Source organism: Ammodytes marinus (assembly GCF_949987685.1).
Source record: "Ammodytes marinus genome assembly, chromosome: 14".
Taxonomy (NCBI): Eukaryota; Metazoa; Chordata; class Actinopteri; order Uranoscopiformes; family Ammodytidae; genus Ammodytes; species Ammodytes marinus.
Genome location: NC_137218.1, coordinates 10,567,952 through 10,594,897, shown reverse-complemented (window position 1 = coordinate 10,594,897; position 26,946 = coordinate 10,567,952). Strand labels below are relative to the sequence as shown.

The 26,946-nt window shown below is 41.3% G+C and overlaps 1 protein-coding gene across 1 annotated transcript; it reads right to left on the bottom strand.

Annotated features, from left to right (window-relative positions):
* Positions 1-325: 325 nt before the first annotated feature.
* gabra1 (gamma-aminobutyric acid type A receptor subunit alpha1) lies at positions 326-23,998 on the bottom strand (the record flags this gene model as incomplete). The annotated part of the gene is made up of 9 exons (XM_080041175.1): positions 23,913-23,998; positions 19,460-19,569; positions 18,186-18,253; positions 16,216-16,436; positions 14,847-14,929; positions 13,452-13,595; positions 12,333-12,485; positions 1,378-1,580; positions 326-649 (listed from the first exon to the last, which is right to left on the bottom strand). The coding sequence occupies exons 1-9, from the start codon at positions 23,978-23,980 to the stop codon at positions 326-328; spliced, it is 1,374 nt and encodes a 457-aa protein (XP_079897301.1). The 5' UTR covers positions 23,981-23,998.
* Between the last annotated feature and the right edge of the window lie 2,948 nt (positions 23,999-26,946).

Genomic DNA, 26,946 nt, shown 5'->3' with positions numbered 1-26,946 from the left:
CCCTAACAAGTTTGGGCTATGTGCAGTTGTAAAATAGCATTCTCTTGGCTATATATGTATAGTAGCATTTTCTTAGTAGCATCATCTGAGACCTGAACAACACCCTTTCAAAAGTCTGTATCGTTGTCATTCTTTTTTTTCTCTATTTAATTTTTTCAAAATCTTCAAACTTTAGGTAAACATAGAAGCAATGCAACAACTGGAAATTCAAACCAGCATGGACACCATGTTTGTCTGAAAATAAACACCTGTTTCAGGATAAATAAGAAAAAAAGAAAACGAAAAAGATATTACAGGTATCATTTTAAAAGGAACAAAACATGGATTAGTGTTGTGGATTCATCCCCTGCAATTTGGGCTTCTTATTCAAGTAAGTTGCCCAGTAGACCAGATTAAAGGTTCCAAAGAGCAATGGGAAGGCTATTCTGGCAATCCTGTCGATCTTGCTCACACTGTTAAAGGTCTTCTTGGCCTCTGGAGGCTTGGGCTTTGGCTCCTCCTTGGGCTCACTTGGGGGTGGGGGGGCGCTTTTGGCAATAGTGGCCAATCCAGGGTCCCTGGCAATATTGGGTGCGAAGGCTGTAGCAGTGGCAGCTGGGTAGGCTGTGGTGTTGTTCTTCTTCAAGAGGGACTCTTTCTTCTTCTTTTGCTGATTTTGTTTGTTTGTTGGGAAAGGCATTGGGGAAAGGTAACACAAAAAGAAAGAAAAAAATACAGTTCAGATTTTTGAAACATGCAATTTGACTCTTTTGCCAAACTAATGATGTGAGTGTGTCATTTAAGAATCCTGCGAAATATGAATTCCTCACTTCTGCATATTTGCAAATAGAAGTAATAAACTAAGCAATTTAAGACTGAATGTTGGCCTCTATTGTTGTTATTCCTTCCCAAAAAAATAACAGGGAGATTATAGAATACACTGCAGCTAACTGCAGCAGAGAAGACAACTGGAGCAGAAAGCACACAAGATGAACACTAAACTATTAATGTTCACTTCATGTTATTCATATTGCATTTTCTATGAGATGAGGTGGCGACAACAGCTAAATGCTCCCTGCCTGTCCTCGCTCCCCCAGCAGCTAAGTGCTAACTGTCCGGAAGAATGAGTCTTTGAAACAAAATTCAGCTCATACAGTTTTTAGAATAATAGCTTTGGTTGGTGGTGTCTGGTCTAGTGACAGGTCTTTAAGTTGTTAGATACATGGATTTGCCCTCATTTTGCCAGAAAAAGCAAGGAAAGACAAATAAACTGAACAATTGGGATAATCAATGCCGAAATGTGGCATATCAGTGCCTAACAAACCATATTTTCTCAAAGCTATTCTTTAATCTCTATGTTTTAGAATACACAGAATACAAAAGAAAAGCTTCAAATACCTTCTCTGGCACCACACTTTTTCCATCCCAGGCGTAACCTCTCTTGGTGAAGTAGTTTACTGTGGCAAACTCAATGAGGGCCGAGAAGACAAAGGCGTAGCAGACAGCAATGAACCAGTCCATAGCTGTGGCATAGGCCACTTTAGGCAGCGAGTTCCTGGCGCTGATACTGAGTGTGGTCATGGTCAGGACAGTGGTCACACCTGCAGGGAGATACACAGACAAGGTGGAAATGTTAAATCTGATCAAACAAATGTCATATTCTGAGTAATTACAACAACACTGCGCATCTACATGATTTAAGCCATCAGTGATGACACATGGATTGTATTACTTCTGCTCTACATCCAGGTTTTTACTTGCAGTATAATCAACCACTGAACCATTGTGTGTGCTTCTTGGGCTTTTTCTGAGCTCCAGCGGCAGTGTCGGTGGGCGACACCAGTGCCCGCTCTGCCATACTGAGAGAGTTTTGTGGAGCTGATAGGCTTAATCAACTTTGTGTCATCTCATTTGGCGATGGCTTGAATGTAACCGACATTTATTCATATGAAAAAGTTACACAAATAGCTTTAATTCCGAAATGTAGAGTGTCGCATTTACAATTAATATTATTTAACATTGTCCAGGAACCAGTAAATACTACACAACGACTATATTTACCAAAATTCAGCAATCTCAAAGCACCATAGAGATTATACAAGTTTTTCTTAGATCAAACGAGTAAGCAGTTCTTACACATGTATCTATGTGAGCAGCTAATACAGTCTTGAGGCTTGTGCTTTAAATAGACTCAGGGAAAAGGTAGAGATTTCCACCGATGCAGCTGGAAGATGGAGTTGGAATCAAAGACACTGCTGCTGACTCATAGTAAATTCTCAGCAGAATGATACCAGCACACCAGCGCTCACATTACAATGAACCAAAAAAAAAAGAAGAAGCATACATTAAAACAGTTGATTCAAGTTTTTCAGCCGAGTGTGTCATATCAAAGAGTGTGCAAGGCCACCCTGGGAAAAACCAAAACGTCAAACTACGACATAAGCTACTGGAAGCTGTTATGAGACGCTGTATGCAGTGAGAGAGAGGAACTGGGTCAGCGCATGCGGTGCTCATCAAAGAACAGGCTACTGCAGATGTTTACACACCAAATAACATCAGGCCAAGCAACAAACAATCCACCAATCCAGCCTGTGGTGAACAGCTGGCTTCTACAGGAATTATAAAATATGCAGAGAGGAAACCTCCCACACATGTGGAGAGACATGTTCATGTAAAAAAAACACAGGTGCACATGTACAAGTTACGCCAACAGACACACTTCTAGTTTAGAAAGATACACAGAATTGACATTATATCCTCTGTAAACTTCATATTTTTTTCTTGAATAGTTAACAAATTCCAGGATCTTTTCAAATCAACTAATAAAACATTCAAATAAATACTAGGTAAATAACAAATATATTTACATTCAACTAATTATCTTCTGTACTGGTTTGTATCAGTTTGCTTTGCGTGTGTTTAGTTGACAATGTTTACAGCCTTATTTTCCCTCGTTAAAGTTGCTTAGTGTTGCAGTGTTGATGACTTATGCACCGTCGGTTTACGCAGCAACTCTTAATCCTCTTATGACAGGAGTTGCTTCCTGTGGACCTCCAGAATGCAGACATAACAATGACAGGGCCTCCTAATAAAGCTGCTAGATTATCTCTCTTAATTGGGCCTTTACTTATTATGACTCATGTTATAGCTACCTCTTTTATTGACAGCCGATTTCACTTATTATTTGCAAATATAAGACAGGTACAGAAAAAGCTGTCACATTACGTTCACACATTTCAGGAGGATGAAATAATACCCAAATGATGAAATACTGTCATAATATTTGCTCACCGTCCATAGCTTCAAAATCAACTTATTTCTAATGCAGTCTAAGAAAGGTTTCCGACACGTGAGTTAATGTTTGTATTGGATTACATTATAGTGTTAAGTAGTTCTGTTAGTGTGTACACCACCTCCAAGCTGCAAAAGTTCCCAAAGTTGCCGTCACTTATTAATTACACGTGTACGAAAATGTTACTGAATCCCTACAGAATTATGAATTCTTCTTTTGTCTTCTTCCACCTCTGTTCTGATGAAGTGTTAAGTGGTGAATCACTGATTCCTCATCTACCATCCCACTCTCTTTGCACATGCTTTTGGCATTGCTGATATATAATGGATGATTTATGTTGTCCTCATTATTAAGAGCCAAATTTAATGATTGGTCGTTATCCACAACTAAACAGCACACCTCTGATGGATGTACTGGATCTGTATAGCAGGTGTACACAGTGTGTGGTCACACATGGCTGGTGTTCCTTATGGCTCAAATAACGAAGTCAAAGTAATTCATTCTGATGTAATTTGTTGTTAATGTGATTTCATCAAATGTTCCCGATATATAATTCATTTAGTTGAATAAAAAGGGACCTACCCTCAAAGAAAAACCAGAACACACACACACACACACACACACACACACACACACAAAAGCTAAATAAGATGGACCACTAATGACCTACTGCGGAAAACTGTGCACATTTATTTCTGTTTTCTCTCAAGTACCTCTTCAAGCCAAATTAGGCATGATTAGGGTAATACCGGTTATGTTAAGGCAACTATAAACACTTGGTTAATGTTAGGGAAAGCTACAATGTTGAAACAACTGAATAAAAGGTTAATGCTTAAAGAAGGAGATATGGTGTTTCAACACATTTAGTGCATCACATAAAGGTGCAATTTAACTAAAAGCAAAGGCTAGGTTTTTAAGAACAGTATCTTGATATTGCCAGTGGAGTGTAGCCGCTACCATCAAGGTGTCACTGCTTATTAGGTGGGGACCAGAACATACTCTCTTAGAGAAGGGACAGTGCCGGTAATCATGTGTATTTATGGTCTCGGCGGAGGCTGCAGCACAAAAGCACAGCACCTCACACCCATTTCTTCCATACTGAGAGCTACAGAGGTAAGATGGAGTGATGGAAGGAAGATGAAGTGTTCACAGGGATATGTGTTATGTGGAGCAACATGACCCAAATACATGTGGATAATGAGGGCATTTAATGGCAGGTGAGATAAGGCGGATTGTAAGGTGGGTGGCAACAGAGTGGCGTCAATCTGTCGGGTATTTCATTTTGCCTGTAAATCAGTTAATTTTGCAGGGGCGGATGAAGGCATCACCACTGGGTATTACGCAAGACTTCAGAAAAGCGCCTCGATGCCTTGAATCATATATACTTTGCTGTGTTTGACGAGCTCGTCGTCATGGAAACAAGTCTTCCAACTCCTCCTACGTCTTAATACCACACGAGGAAAAGAGACAAACATTTGGTGTGGACAGTCTTGGAGTGATACATGCATTTTACCATCATTAAAATGTTGGTTAGCTTTGATGCTCACACACAGTAATGATATAAAGTTTATATTCAAATGTTTTCAGACATTTTTGAATAAAATACTCAAATTTGGCAATATATCACTAATTATGCATACATCTGGATCTTTTCGAAAAACCACAAATAAAAAATGTTGTAAGAAGCCAGAGTTAGAATCGTTATTTCAATTGACAACATATATAAAGGGTCTAATCTTTTACAGAACTGATTTTGGATACAACCTTTTTTTATTTTATGAATCTAAAATTTGTATTTACACGTGACGTCGGTCTCATGAAGGCATTTGTGTGGTGTTAAGAGAAAGATGGTTGTACAGGAGAAAGATACAGACGCAAAGAGCCAAATTTAAAATTTGGCCTATTTTTTAATAAATTATAAGTAGCAAAATACAAACAAATCTCAAAATGTACTTGTTCCTAAAAATACACTTGTTTTGCCTACCTTCATTTAAAATAGTCTGCATACAGTATGTAGGCTTTAACAATGTGGAAAGGTTCACTTTTCCTTCTTTTGTCTGTTTGTTGATAGGCCTGCTTAGGAATCATTTACAACACAAGTTGATTAATTAGAACATGACTCCCGAGCTGGTTTTAAATGACTCCATTTGACATCTTGTAACTAATAGACTTGAGGCTTTGAAGGCTGTTAATGAACAAAGTCACTGATCTGGAAAGTTCTAACTGGATTAATAGTGGTGCAACTCAATTCTGGAGAGTTCCTTCCACTCAATTTAGCTCAGTGTGCACAAGCGCTGACACTTGATTTATACGATACATATCTTCTAACAAGGTTTTCCTCCTGTGTTTGCAGACTCACTTTGAAACACACACACACACACATGCACTCTCGGTGATAGGATATAAGAAAAATGTCAAGATACAGTGAAAAATTGTGCAAGAAGGCAAATTTTGGGGAAATCTTATTAGGGATTCAAGGTGATGAATGACAGGGTGATGCAGACTATTTCAAGGTGGTAAGGCTTTCACTGCAGCCTCAGGCATGTAAAGGTCTGATATGACGACACAGGCAAACAGTACAAATTTAAAAAAAATGTTGGACAGGTAATGTCCACTTGGTTAATAGGTTTATGACAATGTATGGCAATGTAGAGCTTATATCATTTTGATTTGAAGTATATCAGGGTAATAAGTCGTATGGACTTTTAGTGCTCGACTGCCTATAGGAAGCTGCAGATTAGAAAATAAATTGCTCCAGGCATGGCACAAAATAAATTATTGAGCTAAAACTTTCTTTGGCATTTAAGGTCACAGCCAATTTTTTCATCACAAAGAAAGTCAGTGTTTACTATTATTATTGATCTTTCTGGCAAATTATAGCAGTTGAATGACAGCCTTTGAATGACAGCCGTCAGCTAATCTGACCAAACTCATTTTAGTGAGTACAATATACTGCTCAGTAACTGGCTCACAGATCCTAAATCTCTGTGGGGGAGAGTGAGCCTTCAGGAAAAAAAATAGCCCTACTCTCTCTTTACGCTTATGCTCTCTGGTTCCAGGCAGCAAGTTGCCCCTGACCATGTTTTGACTGAGTAGGCAACCAATCAAACATGACAATCAAAATGTGGAACAAGGTCAAAAGTACTTTTGTGAAGTGGAACGCCAGCTCACTCAAAGAATACTCAGCCTTTTGTGTGTGACTTCAATACCTACGTATATTAGTCTAAAAACAGCATTCAAAGAAAGTGCTGATAATGAACCTTTTTACAAAGAGTTCAATGGCATACAGAACTACACCTGAACAAGGACAGCAGTGACGATTCTTGTTGCACATTAAAAAGATGCTTAAGCCTTTAGGAAAGCGTTTAAAATACCTCGGGTGAAACTTGTTTTTTTTGCGGGGCATTTTTATGCTTTATTGATAGTGTAGAGACAGAGTTGAAATGGGGCAGAGAGGGGAGTGACATGCAGAGAACGACCGCGGGCTGGAATCGAACCCGGGTCCGCTGCTGGCCGAGGCCCATGGGGGGGACGCCCTACCAACTGAGCTAAGGGCGCCCCTGAAACTTGTTTTCTATCCTGCATCAACCACATCTTGTATTTAGATTCCAAGTCAAAGGAATTAGGGGATTTCATTACCTAACCACAACCGCCACTTTATTTACACATTTGTGTTGTTGTTTGTAATGTTTTAGATAGATATGATTAGATATTATTTATATGTGTTATTGTACAGAGAACAGATTCAATTCAGTTACCAATTTGTAGTTGGTCTCCATGTGAACGGCTTGTGTTGGCATCGAACAGTTCACGGTCAACTTTCAGTCTTTCCTCATTGTGTTGAAAACATAAGTCTATTTAAAAAAAAAGAAAAATGCTAATGCTGCTATTTTTCTTATCGGGCTGTGATTAACCATGATGTACAGTATACAGTATGTATAACATGTTTTTGTAAAGATGATCAGCTGAGTTTTCTACTTAAATTAAATAAATTAGCACGGTTAGCACTGTTGTAAACACATGTAAAGTCCATTGATAAATGAACATGTCTGTTGTGTAGGGAGTAGTCAAACAATGTTCTATATTCCCTCAAACTGTCCCTGGGGTGAAGCTGTCTGCGATGGATGTCTATCAAACACCTCCGCTGTGCTGCAGCTTCTTATTTATTCATGCCTTATCAATAACTGAAGCCTCGGGGGGGAGTTTAATTACTGTGCCAGTGCCACATCTGTGAGAACTGCGTGCACACGCGCACACATACACAAACATACAAACACAGTCCAATGTTATCAGCTCGTCATCATGAATGAATGAGCCCCCACTGGCACAAACCGGCATTAACTGACACATAGCGATCAACCACATGCATTGAGACGTACCCACATGCACCTGTGTGCTTACACAACCAACACACAAACAAACCCACGCTCACACAAACACACAGTTATTCCTTAATGAGCAGATACATTAAACAACATCATGGGAGAACAAATAAATACCCAGCCAATGGCTCCTAAAAGGTGAGAGAATGAAGCGAGATAATCTTCTGAGCACTGCTCTCCCTTACAGCTTAGAGAGAGAGAGAGAGAGAGAGAGAGAGATAGCGAGAGAGCGCCCATCAGTGGCTGTTTCATTTGGTTTTCATCTGGACTGTAAATAAATAAATTACCAACAGTTTTCCAGCACACCCATACTGGTTGGAAACTAATCAGCCTCTTAATCGGCACAATGATAAATAAGATAACTCTACCCACTGCTGTGTTTTTAAATTGCCTATTCATCTACAAGGCAGGCTTTAGGAAACAGATTTAGTGCAGAGGCTGTGCTTCATAAACACAATGTGATGTGATTTAAATAGCGTTTTCAATGCCGCATTTGTCATGTTTTGCGATATCTGTGTTGCAAGCATACACCTAATCAGATTGTAGCAATAAGAAAGCGCACATAGTATTACAGTTATTGTTTGTTTATTTTTTGTATCGGTGCATCGTTTGATATATTGTGGTACTGAGATTAAATGAAAACAAAGAAAAACCAAGCTGTGAATAGGTGGAGTGACTGAATTTGTGCAGATTCTTCATTCCTCCGGCACAACCTGTGGCCTGTACTCTTCGTGAACTTATTCTAAACATGGAACATGGAACTTGGCTGAATTGAAAAGTCATGATACCTATTGGAATATGAGTCCCTTCTGTTCTCCCACGGGCAGCATCACGGTGGATTTTAAAGCCTATATTGCCTTTGAATATTTGCTTATTGACATTGCCATAATGGGAAAATAAAGAAAGAAATGCATACAGTAAATTACTCAAGAAATACATAAAATAGATGACGAATAATGAGAGAGAATTATGAAATATAAAGCCTAAATTATATAAATGTACAAGTAAATACAATAAAAAATAGATATGGCCATGAATACAAAAATAAATAAATAGTATTTTTTGCTAAATCCTTATTTTTGTATTACTTTGTTTTTTCATATTGAGTTATATTCCGTATGTATTATGTTGTGATTATACAGTATAATATATATAAGTTCATACAAGGTGAAATCCAGTTATACATCATCTACAGTGCTCTTAATATGGCAGAGCAATATGTGCCAATAGACCTGTGCTGCGTTTCAAATTGACCTAAATTCCAGACAGGCCGTTTAAGGAAAAAGTGACTTGGGCTCTTATTCAGGCACAACACAGCAATTTAAGTTGAATCACATGCCCATATTGACGTGCATTTCGTAAATGCCCTTCAAACTACAGTGCACCAAGTATTATGTTTTTGTATTAGCATCCCGGAACTCTCCCTGTCAAGCCCTTAGCTGTCTGTTTTTGAAAAACTGACATCTGTGTGCATCACACCGTACTCACTGAATGTTTAAAGCGGCACTTACAAGCCCAGCTCTCAAAATAATCACTGTATCCAGCAATATCAAGTCTGTCAACAAGACAAATTGAGCCAGAACTGCTGAGACAAATTTCCCCCTGTACCATTACAAGCGGGGACACCATAGTAAACATTAACCTCTTTCTAGCATGCGACACATCATTCCTGAGGCATCACTGAATCTCACCTGGTAGCTTGTTATTTAGTCTGCATATGGCATATGATTCACCATGATAAAGACACATTGTATACACACATTGTAATAGCTTGTGTGTGTGTGTGAGGACAGCTCAGTATACTCTTTCATCGTAATAGCACCAGACATGAGTACAATGGTTTGACGTAGCGCATAAATCCTTGACTTAGATGATAGCCAAAGGGTTAAGATGGCAATGAAAGATCTTGATTGTCTGTTGTGTCTATATTGATTCATTTCCGGTGATATTGACACTGTAATCTCTTTGAAGAACAAGTCCGTTCATCTGCTGGCTCATATTAATCACATGAATGACCTACCTAGTATACTGGGATGCTGTGCTGCTCTGTGTCTTCATGTAAGCGATTGCATGTGTTAATTTGACTGTGTGTGTGTGTGTGTGTGTGTGTGTGTGTGTGTGTGTGTGTGTGTGTGTGTGTGTGTGTGTGTGTGTGTGTGTGTGTGTGTGTGTGTGTGTGTGGTGCGCGTGCATTTACATGTGCACATGCTGCATGCACCTAATCTCATGAAGCAGAACCAGCAATGATAGCATGAGGGACGCACACATGCCCTAGATAGTTGTTTGAATCTAATCTAGGCCATCCTCATTTTCCCCCGACACGTGACAAGCACCGCAGGTAGCGAGCTGTGGCACACACACACACACGCACGTACACACACACACATGAAGACACCGAAAAACAAGCGTAATAAAAAAGCTGCTGGAGACTGCAGAGCTGCAAAAATCTGGTGCATGTTTAATGTTTCTGTGAAAGCTCTCTAAGTAGTGGACCTGGGGAGACACTGACATCCTTGAGAAGAAGAAAAAGAAAAGAGAGAGAGAGAGAGAAAAGAAAAGAAGAAGAAAGAGTACAGGGTGAGGTAACTCAAGGACATTCTGCCTGCTGCTGTGCTTTGCTGCTACAGAGCATGCTGCAGACTAGCAAGAGCCTTCCTTTTTGGCTATATTATGTAAGACAGTGTGACAGACAGACAGAGACACACCAGATACACACACACACATACACAGACACATACAATCACTCTTGTACACATGCACGGACACATGAACACACATAGGCCAAAGCTGTGCGTACACACACGCACGCACGCACATTGACAAACACTTCATATTCGGGGACAAGCACACACACAATTGTAGAAACATATTCAGAGCACGTAAATCTGAATTCACACTGAGCCTTGCGCTTGAAATTCTACTGCAGCCAGCCACAGCTGATTAAAGCTCTTGTTCACCTCATTGGTGCAGAGGCTGAATAGAAGGAGTAGGAGTAGACATATTGTACAATAAGACCAGGGCTGAATATGCAATCGTTTAATCAGTCTTTTTCACATGTATTATCATTTCAAAGGTTTGTAGTAATAGTTTGACATTTGGAAATTGTGTCTCTTCCGATTTTAAATTCTGATCATCTTTCCTCCCAAGAGTTAGACGGGGAGAACGAGCCAACTCTGTCGTCACTGTGAGGTTGCCAGGCAACCCCCGAAGATACTAGGAAGTTAATGCCCCCCGGTCACTTTTCACCAACGAATTGCTACAGAATGCTGTTGTTTGCTCGTATATGTCTGTGTTCAGGTTTAACAAACAAGATACACCATGTCAGTCAGTGACTTTTAAATGTGTTGTTATTTCTGAGCTGTAGCTTATCTCTCTTGCGTCCAGGGTTAATGCTACGCTAGGCCAATCACTTGCTGGTTTCAGTTCGCATCAAACTCTCATAAAATAAGGCAAATACACATATTTTCCAAAACTAATCATTTAAATGAATGAGCTTCTTCTATATAAGACTGTTTTTCCAGTTATGGTAAGTAAACACTATTTGATATGCTTTGTTGATCAGACATTAGTCATCAATTTTCATCAGCATACTATAGTATCATAAGGACCTCAACCATTCTTTTAGATTTTTCCAGCACCTCCCTAACACTGGGGTCTTATCTTACATAGCAAATTAAGACGTGTTATTAAAACTGTAGAAAATACTGAGGGCAAAAACTTTTTTTTCTTTTCCGGGCTCAACAAAAAGAAAAGCTCACTCCAGGGCCATTGGCAGCTGTGTGTGTGTGGAATAGCTTTGTGTCTCACAGCTGCTCCTATTTAGTCCAAAGTTTCAAGTGTCTGAAGTATTTCAATTTTGATTGCAAGCAGATGGCGTTACAGTCACTTATTTTAGGGAAAAAAAACAAAATACACCAACTCTAACTCATCTTTTTTGTGTATTCTTTTCTTGAAATAGCTCCCAAACAATGTATTGTATTGAATCTGTGTTAATGCATTGTGCTGATAAAATGTTTTTCTTTACCTGTTTAAAACCACTGCATTATACTGTAATGTTAACTTAATTATGGGTTACAGACAATTATGGATCACAGAGTTTTAAACCATGTAATACATTTTATATAATTAGGAAAGTGTGTTTGTGAATGAAAGTAACAACATAATTAGGGGTGGGGCAAGGACTTCATGATACGATATGCATCATACATGGGTCACGATATGATATATCACAGCACATTATGATACAAATCATATTGCGATATATTGCGATATTCAGCTTTGTATTAGGAAGGGGATGCTCTAATTCTGTCATCCGAGTCACAACACCGGGGATGGCACCTGGCACTTTGAAGCAACTAGCCACACTGCAACATCTACAGGAGTGCATGTTGTTCATTACCTGTTTTAAACAGAAAATGTATTTTCTTCAAAATATCGATTTTTTTTGGAGTTGAACATCGATACGGATATAACGCAAATATATATCACAATATATCGATTTTATACCACAGCGCTAGACATGATGACATAATTGCCTTGCTCACTGGCTCCATAGTTGAAAGCAAGTGCCTAGGCATAATTTCCACAATGATATTCCAAAAACAGATTTGAAACCTTCTGTCAATGGGCTCATTGATCTAGCCACAGATGTTTAGAGGAGAGGAGAACAGGCGACTCACCAAAGACAGTCCTGGCAGGGACAGACTCTCTGTTCAGCCAGAAAGACACTTGGGAGAGGATGACTGTCATGATGCAGGGCAGATATGTCTGGATCACAAAGTAACCAATTTTCCTCTTCAGGTGGAAGTGGGTTGTCATCACGACGTACTTTCCTGTGGCGAGCAGACAAAAGAAAAAGGAAGGCATGGCAACGTGAGAAATAATGCATGATAATAACTTTATACTTTTCCTTTAAGATACAGTACAGTATATGGTAAGATTATCTATTGCACCCGTCCCTATAATCTTTACTGGGTTTTTTCCAGATGGTTTGTTGTGTTTTGGCCTTCAGTTTTATTGGAGGGGGGATTTATTGGCAGTTATGGGGGTTATTGGTGAACAAGCCCAATACCCAGACATGATCCCTTTCATCACTGCATTCAGACACATTGGTAAACGAGAGAAACGACACAGTAACAGCACGGACTGAGGTTCAATCCGGTTACAACAATATGTTGAACTTGTGTTGTACCAGAAACACAAGTAACTGGGACAAGCAAATACTCTACAATACTATATCAACATGGCTTATTCAGTCAAGCTTGCATACAGTCACTTGGGAGCTGTTTGCTAAGAAAGCAAAGTGTGGCTTTGGGGGATAGGGCTGTCTCGCACATTACTTTGTGCCAGCAGTTAGCGTTTCTGCAAACAGGTCACCCATTTTACGCTGTCACTAATTTTCGCCACTATCAATGGAGAAGGGAGGAGGTACGAAAAAAAGAGTCTAACGGCCAGTAGGGAAATTAGGAATCTGGGACATGGCCGGTTGCATGTATTGTGACAAAACTGATTCCACTGAAAATGCAGATGAACCGATCCAACATTTGCAGTTTCAGACCATTAGTTTGTTAAGTGATGAACGATGAGCAAGAATGATATTTATTGTGCGATCAACTAAAAATGACTATGTTAGTGTGTTTGTATTGTGCCTTAATCCTTCTCGGCAGCTTTGACTGGGGTAGTGTGAACGTTTAATGTGTCAAATTGATGAACTGCAAGCGGTAACAAAAAAAAATTCCCTTCAAAACATCTATTTATTTCTCAGTGTGCTTTGTAATCAAGAAACCATTATAGCCTACCTGTGCTGGACTGCACCACACCAGAATCCACACTCTGCCCCATGAGATCGTACTGGTTTAACCTGGAACCGTCCTCTGCCACCACCACGGACTGGGCAGCCCCTCTGGTCCATACATACTTCACCTCTTCTTGAGTGTAGGCATCTGACATGGATGAAGAAAAGTGGAAAAAAAAAGTTATAAATTATTTTGTTGCCGGTTGTCAGGTGTCCCGCGCTGCATCGCCAGGTTATATTTTTGGAGCTGCAAGGGATGCCTGGCGGGGAATAATAAAATAGTTGAATCTTAAATGGGGTCTTCCTCTCGGTTTGGTTTACCTCATCTTGTCTTCTCTCATCTTGTCCCATCTGCTCTCATCTCAATTCTGCCTGTCTTTTCTCATTTGCTATTTAAACACATTATCCTTTTCTTTCACCTTGTTAGAGAGTGTGCGCTAACCTCATCTCCACTCTTTCCTCTAATCGTTTTTTTTTCATTATCCGAGCTCGTGTCCTGTCGCATATTTTGTTGTCTCCTTCGATCATCTTATCATGTTACGTGACGTCGTGTCACATTGTGTCATGTCGCATCATGTCATCCCTCAACTTATAAGAAAACAAACAAACAAGCTCCCAACAGGACAACATGACCTTAATACAGCTAAGTCAGTCCTTTCCTTCCCTCTGGCCACCCAACCTGTCAAAAGCTGCAGTGTGGCCGCGACCACTGCAGAGGAAAGGATGGCTCCACTGCAGACTGCAGCATAAGGGAGAGAGCTCATCACTGAAATATTTAGGGAGTGAGTTCAATTTAAAGGGGGGGTTGAGGCTTGGTCCGCTCACTCACGCTGCGCTGCTGTCTTGAGCAATGGCACAGAGACAGTGTGAAGCTCACATCTCTATCTGTTTCACTTTTGCTGTGTTTTTTTACCTGCTTTCTCACTTTCTCTCAGCCCCAAAATACCTTTCTACCCGCTAGTTTTTTTTTTCACTCGCTCTCTATTCTTGTCCTGTACCTCCATCATTTTTATCTGCTTGTATTGTCTTCTCAGGGACGATGCAGGGTAGTGCGGGTAGCTGTCAGCGGTGAGCAGCTGGTGTGATGCTCTGGAAATATTACAGAGAGTGCTGCCTCAGATAAACACAGGTCGGTGCACTGTGCGCCTGCCAGGGTCTTTTGTGGCCTGGTAGGGTTGAATGGGGGGAAACCTAAGGGGGCTTTGGCCTACAGTTCCTTTGGGGGGAACAGCTGTTAACACACTGTCATCCCCTTCTCAGGAACTGGGGCCAGGGTCGTGCTTCCAGTTGGATGAGGTAGTGACAAGCATGTCAAAGTGGCATGTTTGTGTGCTGTGTTCATGTGTGTTTTTGTGCCTTGGTGTAAGGTTGTTGTGTGTGAGGCACAGAGGCTACTTACAGCTGCCAAACTTCAGTGGACAAGCATGGGCATCCATAGGGAAGTCCTCCAGGTGCATGGGGCATTCTGCTCTTACTGTAAGCCTTGGGAGATTTGGAAATATATCGTTAGTGTATTAGAAAAAAAGACAGTTGGAAAAAAAGCATGGTGACAGTGCTGATAGATGGGCGAGGAAGAGGACTTGGAGAATGACGGCACACAAATGATATTTCAGGACAGTGAGGCACCAGCAGTGAACTGTTTCTTCTTCCCAGTCCCTCAGCACCAAAACACTGTCAAACTGAAGCTACTCCCCCTCCCCCCCCCCCCAAACCACCAGAAAGAAACGCTCCAGTTCCCTGAGCCGTAGCTTTCTATTTCCTGACAGCGGTGGTGAAAAAGGAAGCACGTCAGGCCACCCGTGACATACTAATCTCCCATCCATCCCTCATCTCGCTCATCTGTGACAGCAATATGGGCTACGCCTCTGCCCCCTCCCACTGCTAGTAAACATGCTAACACGGATGTTTTACGATCCTTGCTTCAGACATCTCGCATTAGCATCACTCCGTGGCGTGCACTGCTTGGAGGTCCGGACTGTCTCCGAGGCTTTTATTAACCTGCTGTCCTGCTGATAGCTACTGAGGCGCCACGAGTCTTCCTTAACTCAGCTCAGTCATACACCTCATCTCCCTGCTCACTATTGTCAGATAGCATCCCCCAAAAGTGATACAAAAAAAAAGTATTTCTCCTGTTGAACACTACAATGGAAAACAGAGACATTTGGAAGGACACTGCCTTTGCTACATATCATTTATACATGGCTGACCATAATCTCCAAAGGATTATAAATAAATATATGAATAAAAATAGAATTCTAGAGTGAATCATCATCTATATGGCGGAGTGCGTCATGAACATTCACAGTAAAACATTTTAAAAGCATTGCACCTCAGAAAATGTTTAATTTAATAGCCTAAAAGTTTAACTTTCTGTTTTATTCTCAGTGACGACAAAAATCCACCAGATGTGTTAAAAGTCCTGGCTATAAACGGTTCTCAACAAATGCACTTTTTCCAGTAATGTGTCACTGCTGAGTTGTTGTAGGGAATTACAGAGAATATATGTGTTTTTCTTCATGGTATTCGAGCTGAATGCTAAACGCAGCATCAAAACATCATACAGTATATAGAGATGGGCTAACACATGAAACAAGTACGGAATTCATTTGAGTTAGATCACTGGAACTGTCCCGAGTCATGTTTTCATGATTTGTTCATATACAGTAACTTAACCCCTGCTTTCTATTCAGCTAATGTAGTGTGCTCTCAAAACGACACAGGGTCTCAAGCTCAGAACAGTTTAGGTGTAGTGGACAACGTCACCCTACCTCATGGTATACAGCAGTGTTCCCTCTTCTGTAATCCGCAGCAGCTTGTTGGGCATGGTCATGTTGTGTGCCACAGACTTCTTGCCATTGTGAAAGAAGGTATCGGGGGTCCAGATCTTGCTGGCCATCAGGTTGTTGAGACGTAGCACAGCCATGGGGCCTTTGAACTTTAACCTTTCATCCTTCCAGCTTTGTCTGAAGAAGACATCAATAGTGTACTCCTGTATGTGGATGGTGAGAGTGAGATAAAAAAACAGAAGTCAAAAAGGACAGATAGAAAAAAATGAAAACAATAAAAAAGCCAATACCCCCAACCTTGAAGCTGTGTTATTTCCCCCTCTATCGACTACAGCTGGCATGGAGGACTATGCTGAGTAATCCAACCTTATTTTTCTTTTATACCCTTTTTTGGTGCTTCCACCGTTTCCCTTTTGTCTTGGTCTTGTCACTTTGACTCTCTTATGGTAGTCTTGGCCTAGTTTCCCTGCTGGTAACTGTCTCTTCATGTTAAAGGCTTTTGCAAACAAAGGAGGGATCTAGTGGGTGGTTTTGTTGCTGGTATCTTTTCCAAAAGAATGCAGCCACTGCTAAGAGTTTATAATTGTTCTCTATTTCACATAGCTGTATGTGTGGTTGTCTTTCCATTTATGTGGTCTGGTTGTTTAATGGACTTCATACAAGTGGGGATGTCTTTTGGTATTGCATTGTTAGGGAAATTGCCCCCAAAAATGATAATTTCTATCATTTATCTTTAGGGAAACTTCTTTTCTCATTACTCTGAATTAAACACACAAAAAAAGTAATGGACACAAAATTAGGAGAACATTTCATTTTGAAGGCAGCTAATGACTTTAGCTGAGAGCAGATTTTAATGGTTACACATGACTGCCCGGCAGAGTAAAGGGAGGCTGTAAAAATTACATTTCAGTCTGTTTTTTGTTCTCTTGTACCCCCGCCCTCCCAACTTCCACTTGGCCAGGGTAAGATAATTAGTATGAACTGAAACAGAGCTTCAAGGTATTAGGAGAGGAGAAAAGGGAAAGGGCCGGAGATGGAGAAAATGTTCCTCAGCTTTTCCTTCTGGCCTTAACACAGCAGCGAAAAAAAAGAGTCCAGTACTGCACGTCAGCCAGTGCAATTAACTGAGATTATGTCAAATGGAGTACACACACTCCACGTGCACATAACAGTTGTGGTAACAGAGAGGCAGTGAGACATTTGGATGAGATTAATTGGTTTCCAGACATCAGATGCTCATGCTTGAAGGGCCTAGTGCCTCTTTCAGGTAGCATATTGACGGAGACTAAAGACATCATTAAATGGGTGATTCATATTCGGAATCAGATGTTTTTGAATTTTATAACGAAAAGTTGCTATTTTTAATTGCCACCGACCGTCAAATCATCTCATTATAGTGTAGTGTTTGTCACACATCTCTAAATAGGATTTGACAGCAGCTTGACCTTCCAAATCACAGCAACATAATTTAAAGTAGAGCTATGTTTAATGCCATTTAATTACATCTCACTAACGATATTGAGATCAGCACCTCAATGTGATACTTTTAGACTGCAATGATGTATTTGTAACAATAGCTGTCAATCACTGTGTGATGTTTCATTTTTTTTTTTTTCATCATTCCAAAAAAGTAAACACAGTTTGCGGTCAGAGTTCACGGCACATGTTGGCGTGCAAAAGAAAAGACGCGTGCGAGTGACTTTTATGAGTATGCGGTGACATTTATGTTATTTGGGATTACGAAATCATGCACTAGAAAAATACATTTCACATGTGTGACAGGTTTATTAACACATCTGGACTTAATGAAATAAAACCATCCAATTAATTAGAATGATCTCCCAGCTTGGAGACCACTGTGTCTAGAGAGGTTAGAAGACAAGAGGTGAGGGGGAAGGGACAGGGGACACGGCGGAAACTAGTGACATTTACAGAGGCGAAAAGAGTCTTACCATGTCATGGTCCGAAACTGGTCCAATACTAGTCACGAAAATGTCAGTCTTGACTTCAGTTAGACGCTCTGTTGAAGCAGGAAATTGCCAGAGTGAGTGACTATTAGTGGCATTCATTAGCCCCTAACTACCTGTTAATACAAGACCACCTGGCTACAGCACTCTGATCCATCCAATCTACTCAACACTATTTTTAACACACACACACACACACACACACACACACACACACACACACACACACACACACACACATTGAAACAAAAACACCACTATAAAAATGCTCATTTCAGATGTCAATAAACATTTCTGCTGGTATTGGTTTCAGTGTCGGCTCCATTACCCGGACAGTGGTTCAATCTCTTTATACATTTGCACATCGCTGTATTACTGAAAGCATGCCATTCTGGTCCCATAATAATGATGGCTAAAGTAGGGATTCAATTTGAGTGGAGAGCAGAGGCCTGTGTGTGTGTGTGTGTGTGTGTGTGTGTGTGTGTGTGTGTGTGTGTGTGTGTGTGTGTGTGTGTGTGTGTGTGTGTGTGTGTGTGTGTGTGTGTGTGTGTGTGTGTGTGTGTGTGTGTGTGTGTGTGTGTGTGTGTGTGTGTGTGCAGGGAGTTCACTCCTTGTGCTTCTGACACTGAAATATGACAGCATGATTTATGAAAGATACCCATCATAATCCATAATTTCTTCCCCTTCGGCTGCTGAACTTCTAGCGGTCCTGGTTTTTATCCCCCTGCCTGTTTGAAGCCTTTTTGCACCACACTGTGCGATCCGCGACGTTCTTCACACACCAATTCTCACATTATCGCTCCCTCTTTTCTCTTTTACGCTCTTGTTTTTATTCTCTCGTTCTCTATATTTCGCTTATTTTCTGCTTCTGGATTTGTCTCCCAGTCTCGCTGCCATTTTGTATCTATCTCTCATTTTCTCTAACAATGGACAATTGACTGAGGGGGCGCCCACACAATAAAATGTCATTCACTGTGTTCTGTTATAAGTGCTGGCTTTATGACAACTCACTGCTTCACAGAAGCAGCAGGTGAAGAACGAGTCGCTAATTCTTTATTTGAATATGACACACACAAAATCTGACCCTGAAAGCAACCCTCCCTCCCCACTCCGTAACATATAGCCATATGGATATTACTATGTGTAGTTATGTGGAAGGTGAGCCATTTGTAGGAGTCTTTTTAATGAGATTTGCATACCCCCCCCCCCACCATTCCCACCCCCCTCCTAAATACAGTGAGTAACTTGGGTTTACTGACCTCCCAGTCCTGGCCTGAGGCGATTGTCATAGCCATCCAGAAGGCTGTCTAAGATCTTGGTGAACACTGTAGTGTTATCTTTCTGTTCATCTGTCATGCCGTTGTTAGAGCTGAGCAAAGCAAAGAAGAATATTGTAATAGTCGTCACAGCTAGAGTCCAAGAACTGCCAAAGAGTAATCACAAACAGAATATGAATCATACAACATCAAGACCAACAAAAAAGAAGTAGAAGGACTTTGCTCTGTTGTTAGCCTGACAGCTCTGTTGAAGAACACCGCTAGCACAGAATGCATCATCTATCACATTGTATAGAAACGGACAAGACATTTTTTTTTTATTCTGTATGACCCTTACACATTCCCTGTTGTTGCCATTTTACAATGTTTTGTGTGACCATGATGGTTTTAGATTATATTGATCATGAGATGGGTTCAGAGATGGACACAAACGGAAAACATCCCACAAGGCTAAATTATCCTCCATTTGGATTTTTTTTTTATATTAATAAAGGCATGTTTGCGAGTGTTAAAGTTATATTATTCAGGGATATGTTAAACTAGGCGTGCAAATGTGCATGCGCACACGCACACATCCACACTCAAACAATCTCACAGAGCGGGAGAAGAGAGAAATCATAATACATTATTTATAACTTAATATGGACTTTTAGACCACAAAGGCCTTGCTGAATGTGCTCTTTGAACATGAAACAAAATGCTTAGAGCAATGCCGAAAACAGTTACAATCAGTAACGGTGAGAGCAGAGTTTGCAGCATCTCCGAGTATAAATATTTCAACACACGCATAATCAGGGACACAGCCCTATAATTACATTGTACCATAAAGGCAGGATGCGTCAGAAATATTTAAAGAGGGTGTGTACATGTGTATGCGGATGTGTGTTTGCACACCTGAATCAATGCACGCATGTGCTGTATAGACGTAGGGTCTGTGCACATATGTGAGTGTGTTTACATATTCATGCATGTGTTTGCATATAGTGCTGATAATAATCAGGATGAAAGTCTTTAACAGTGTATTGTATGCTCATGGTATAATCATCCTCTCCCTCTTTTCATGCCAATATTGTTTGGTTTGATTGCCTGCTAAATAAATAGCAAGTGTTTGGAAACACGCTCTGCTAGCTGAGCGGCTCCAAGGAGAGGGAGAGGTCATCAAGATTAGTTAGCGGGGACTCGCAGCGGGAAGGAAGGAAAAGTAGGAGGAGGGAAGGAGGGATGGAGGGAGGGAGAGTAGCGTCTGGAAGAACAGGCGAAAGAAGCTCTAAAGAGAAGACAAAGAAGAAAAAAAGATGGAGATAATGGTGATGGAGGAGAGGGAGATAAAAGGCACGGGAGCTCGGCTGGGAACTGGTGAAGGATACCGTCGAGTGAAACTGGGGAGTGGCGCTTTAGAGAGACACAGCTCACCTTCCAAGATGTGGGATTGAGGTAGATCCTAGACTTTTGAATGCCAGCGTGTCCACATTTCTAAATAAGGACGCGCTATCTGCTTCACGCATGGATTTGTATAAAAAGGGGTTAAAGTGCATCTCCATGCCACCGATTTCCCTTAATTCGCAAGCGACCTTCTATCTTCCCAAAAAAACGAGAGAACGCACTGAAAACCGAAGCCAGCATTAAAACTGTAGAAACCACGTTGAGCAATTGTGTTACTTGTCAGTCTTGAAGGTAACAGCTTTTAAATATTAATATTTTAAACAATAATTCTTCTGTTTTGTTCAGGTCTGGAAAGCCATTTAAGTACAAATACAGACATCATACATGTTTGATACACCCTTGGAGCATCAGCTGAGGCTAGATTAAAACACAAGCTCCTCCCCCCCCCTCCCTTTTTAATATTTCTACTTTATAAATTCATTCAGGCGTTTCCAATTTGCCCAAATCAGACCAGCACACTAGAACATTTTTTAGTCGACTCCATGGGTTACAGTTATCTTGCCAACAAGACATGGTGTCCCTGCGCTCTTTTAAATTCACCAATAATTTAGACATACTTGACAGGGGGAAATACAAAGACGGAAATAAAAATCTATCCTCACAAGTCGTTAATAATCGGTGGAAGTAAATTACGCTTCTCTTGTTCAAACGAAGGAAATAATCGATCAAAGGGCAGCTCTCTTTGACCTTTCGTCTCTTGAGTAATGGTCCGTTTTATTTTAACTTGATTCCAGACACGGACAAGTCAAATCAAATGCATCATCTCAACCCAGTAGAAAACCATATATTACATCTTGGGAATGGATGGAATAATATATCGTCACATATCGTCTGCATTAAAAAATTATATATATATATATATATATACTGTATATATATATATATATATATATATATATATATATATATATATGTATATGTATGTATGTATATGCATATATATATATTTTTTTTTTTTTTTGAATGCAGACATTTTTTACAGTGCACAAGAGAAACACGGGTTGTGGGGTTTTATGGGGTTATATGCCAAGGGAAAGAAAAGAAACCGGAGACAAAAAGGCGCTGTGAAAGAATACACATGTTTATCAAGCCAGTGGCCACTTCCTCATAAAACATTGTACACCATCCCCATCTACAGGTCATCTGAACAGCAACAGTGCTGTTCACTCTCCCTCTGCCAATGTATCTCACTCTCTCTCTCCCTTTTCCATTTCACTGTGGGTTTCTCTCTGTCTCTCTTTCACTGTCGTTTCTCTGATATCTAATTATAAGGCAATTTCTTTCGTTGGCAACATACTGTAGCAGAGTGCTAGGTCTTCCTGATTACCGCGTCTCGACGAAATCCCCCGGGTTGTGTGCGTGAGTGTGTGTGCGATTCGACTTCAAAAAGGGGATGGGATTATACAGTAAATCTTTGGGTGATAATTGCTCTGCAGTTTGCGGTGACAGTTTCTCAGTGAAGTAATCAGTACTTTTACATTGGCTCCTAATGTGCACAACATACAGCACGTCAAAACCCAGTAAATCAGATGGCCCTCCCCCATTTTCTCGCCAGTACGTCTCGAACCCAGGCTACGTCCGCAATAAGTAATCAGCTTGACCAAATCGGTGTGCAATCACCGCCAGCTGTGGTGCATCATGTACTTAAAAAAGGACACATTTGACTCTGTGTTCTGCAAGCGCTCAGGGCGTGTAAGCTTAAACATGCACTGCGTTTTTTTTGGGAGGGTGGTGCAGCTGTTGTCACTGGCGGAGAAGCAAGCTGGACCTCAAGACATCACCATCCAAGTCAACTGTCTGTGACAGTTCTGCTGAATTATTCAACCGTGCATAAAAGCCTGATCCCCTTCAGTCTTTCCAGGATTCTCCAGGAACCACTATGAGATGGGAGCTTGAATGTTCTCACGCAGTTTTTACAGCTAATGAATGGCACTTTTGGCCTTTTTTATTTCTTTGTAATGTTTAACTGGTCTTCTTGTTTATTAACTGTGGTGTCCAAAGTTCTCCACATTAATTCTCAAAATAAGTGTAATAAGATTATGATGTCTTGAGGTATGACACACGTGATTGGCTGCCCCTGCATTTGAATAGTGTAGGACTTAATGCAGTTGCAGTTACATGACGGTGAATCTTATTGCTGTCACCTCTCATCCAATCACTCCTTGTCTATCTTTCTCTCTCTTTATTTTCTTCTCTCTCTCTGTCTGCTTCAGGTTAGATGACATCCGACACCTCAGTGTTGACATTGAGAAGTGTGTCTGTACATCGACCCTACTGTCCCTGCAGTCACTGTCAGAAACACATATGCACGCGACTGTGCCAAATAATACGTTGCAGCACGCATCACCCACTGTGTCAACCACCAGGTCTAAAATAACTGAATGTAGATGATGTGTCACCAGGATGGGGAACCAACAAAATGTGTAACCCTATGGTAACGTGGATTGTGACTAGTTTGGCTCTTCATCGTCTCTGTTGCATTTCCTAGTACTTCTATGCAATCTTAAGCATGTAGGTTGGCTGTGGGGATGCCCCAGTTACAACCATGGTGAACATGCTGTGTAAGGGTGTAACCCATTACACCAAGCAGAAAGGCATAATATCAGCGCAGCAGGGTGACCGCTGGCTGACTAACCGGTTTAGTGACTTATATTTACTAGCCAGTTGACCATTTAGCAAAACGCAGAGACCAACATCAAAAGGTAACTGTCCTTTTCAGCAAACATGCAATTCAACATTTGGCCCAATGCAGTGTAGTCTTCTCCATGTTTGTCCCCCAAACATAATTAGTTTTCTAGTGATATATTGATCCTATAGGCAACAATTAAACCTACTATAATGAGTCCGCTGGGTCTTTGCCTCAACCTCCTCATCATATAAACGCTGTACACAATGATACATGAAGATTATTTTTGTGGCGCTCTTATTTTTTGGAAGTATCCAATGACACAGGTACAAATGCATTTTGCCAGTTAAAAATGTTTGGTCTTACCTTTGGCCATTGGCAAAGAGCAAGCCAGCCCACAGACACAGGAAGGCCGTCCTGCTCCGTCCACCCATCGTTGCGATATGAGGACCTTTCACTGCTGGAGGTCAGAGAGAGAGAGAGAGAGAGAGGGATATTGTACATCATTAGCAAGTCATATAAGTGGTCCAATCTCATAGCCCAACATGTAAATATGTTGAAACAACAGTCAACATAGTGGTGGAGGCTGTGAGGAAGACCTTGTTCCTACCCAGAGAAGCTTCATGTGTGGTTTTTTGGTGCTGGTTCTTAAACATCTCTCACAGATTCACTGACAGCCCATGAATCAAACCAAATGGCCCTGCCACAAGCACTGGGCCATCACATGTCACTTGACACACGCACCAGCCTCGAAGATTTACATCATCACTTTGAATGATCTGTCACGTTGACAGAGACATATTCTACAGCCCCAACTACAGTATGTGGGAGACCGAATCTAAATAGCAGCTCAGCATTGTCCATGATCGGGAAAAAAGGGGACCCAGTTCGTAGCTGACACTCAGTACACACGCATACATACGGCGTGGCTGCATCTGTAGCGCATAATGATTAAGAAGAAATAACAAGGCAACGCATCATCGACCACATAACAGCCTGTGCCAGCTTGTAGCACCTGTACACAGCATCCTCTCTAATACCCTGCAATGTGAAACGCGGCTATACCGCAATATCAAACCAATTCCCCCCCAAAAATATTTTTTTCTCCCGAATCATTTAGCTATGATGTCAGCCAGGTCATAAAGTATGTAAGCAATTAGCCTGAGCTATTGCGCATGCAAAACACAACGCTCAGATTCATGGTCAATTTCTGAAATGCATAATCGATGTGTCCACGAGAGGGCTAATTACTTATTACTCATGAATTAAAGTATTTCACAAACGAACACAAAATCCTGCCACAGAAACACAGCCCCCACATAGACAATACCCCTGCTACTTGCTTGTGATGTTCCAAGGTGAAAAGTAAGAGGAGAAAGAGGATTGGTGTCGACGGAGGACACGCACACACAATGCTTTTCAAATGAAATTAAAAAATGAAATAAATCCTCTGGTTGACAACGCTTTGACAAAGCGGGGGATGATGCAGATTAACCAACGGAGGGAGAAAATCCCGCACAGGCACACTTTCTAAGTTATTCAGAGGAGAAGGAAAAAATGTCAGCCTCTCTCCGCTGCGATATGTGAACATATTTCAGCTGGAGACAATCGTTGCATGCAACTGGCATCCCTGCAAGGCTGATCTAAATAAATGCATGGCGATCCGATTCGTGCGTGGCGGAGTAATTAAGCAAATGCGCGTTGATGCTGTTTTTATTCGGAGCGCTTTCCGTGGTGCTGAAACCAGGCTTGCCTCCCGTTAACGCAACCAACAACCGGCTCTTGTGTGTCATAAAATACCCCTTAAACGGTCCCAATTTCGACGGCAGACTCCCCCTAGTAAGACTCGTGTTCGTTTTTAGCGGTGTCCAGCAACACGAACCATATATGTATAAATTCGAGTGTTACTCCCCTCTTCCCTTCCTCTATTTCTGCCTGGCGCCTGAAAGCGAGAAAAACGGAGAAAATCACTTACAGCAGATGCGTCGGGGTCTATTCGGTGTCCACTGGCAATATTCTTAAACTTTTGAGAACATCTTTTCTAGCCGGACTGAATGAAGGGGGGGAAAAAATCCCTCTGTGATCTCAGATCTGACGAATTTTAGCTTGAGGCTGGAGAAGCGGCTGCTGACGATATGCGCAGGTCTCTCTCACTGTTCATTGGTGGTGCTGTAGTGAGTTGAACTCTCTGTCTGTCAGCCACCAAAAAAAAAATTGGTCAACTAACAAATGTGGTCTTCGCACCGAGGTATCGATCCAAAATAAATGTTTTAGTTCACCAAATCGTCACCCGTAAATAAAGTGCATGGAGAACAGTGTCCAAGCATAGACCATTGCATTTTTTGTTTAGAATAGGCTATACCAACCAAATATAAAGACTAGCCCGCCCCTGTTATATGCAGCACAATTTAACTTCCACTGCTGTGGCTCTGTAATCTCTTTTCACTGGCAGCTAAATAAAAATCCTCTTACATTTTCAACTGGTATCCCTTGTTTTTCCCCACATAGCGCTTTCTCTCTCGCTCCCAGGCTATACGTGATGGGGTTTCCAAAGGGGATATCATTGAAATTTATCAAAAGATCGTGTGGCGACCAAAGACAGCTAGGGCATCTTATGGACACAAGTATCTGCCATAACACGGACAGTGAGTACTTACGATAAAGAGCGAGAAATAAAACGCCAATGGATTACACCACGGCTCGGATAGGCGCGCACACAAGACAGACACATCCAAAATAAATTAAGAAAATCGTGTTCCCTCACCAGCTTTGCACCGATGAGACGAGCCTCTCGCCGCAATAAAATCCTCCTCGAATCACTCACCACCGTCTCCTAAAAGCCTGCGTTTCGCATCGAGGCAACAGCACTGTGTCTCAGTTTACGGCCAAATATTCTGCTGCTATATACAGCCGCGCCACTCAAGACTGAGCTCAGAACAGGCGAGGAGCGCTGCTGAGCTGCGTGCATCTGCAAGGGAGGAAGTAAAAAAAAATTGGGCTGATGATGATACCCAGCGTATATTTTTGTAGTCATCTGCGTATTTCAAGTTAAACTACAAATCAGTGGACATTTTCATCACCGAGGGAGGACTACAGAAGCAGCAGGCATGGGGAGGGAAACAAGGGCATTCTTGTGTAGTGGGCAGTTTGTTATCATATCAGTGTAATTCACGATTGCATAAGCCCCACGCAAATCCCAGCTGTTGATGTAAGAGGGCTTTTGACAGAGGAGCAACTCATTTTTTTTTCGCCTTCAGTTTTGACTGGGGGGGTTATTTTCATCATAGCGGGCAGAGTGAGCTGGCAGTGTATAGTCACGTCAGTCTGGTCTGCAGTGCAACGTTTCCTCTGCGAGCGCGCGTGTGTGTTTGTGTGTGTGTGTGTGTGTGTGTGTGTGTGT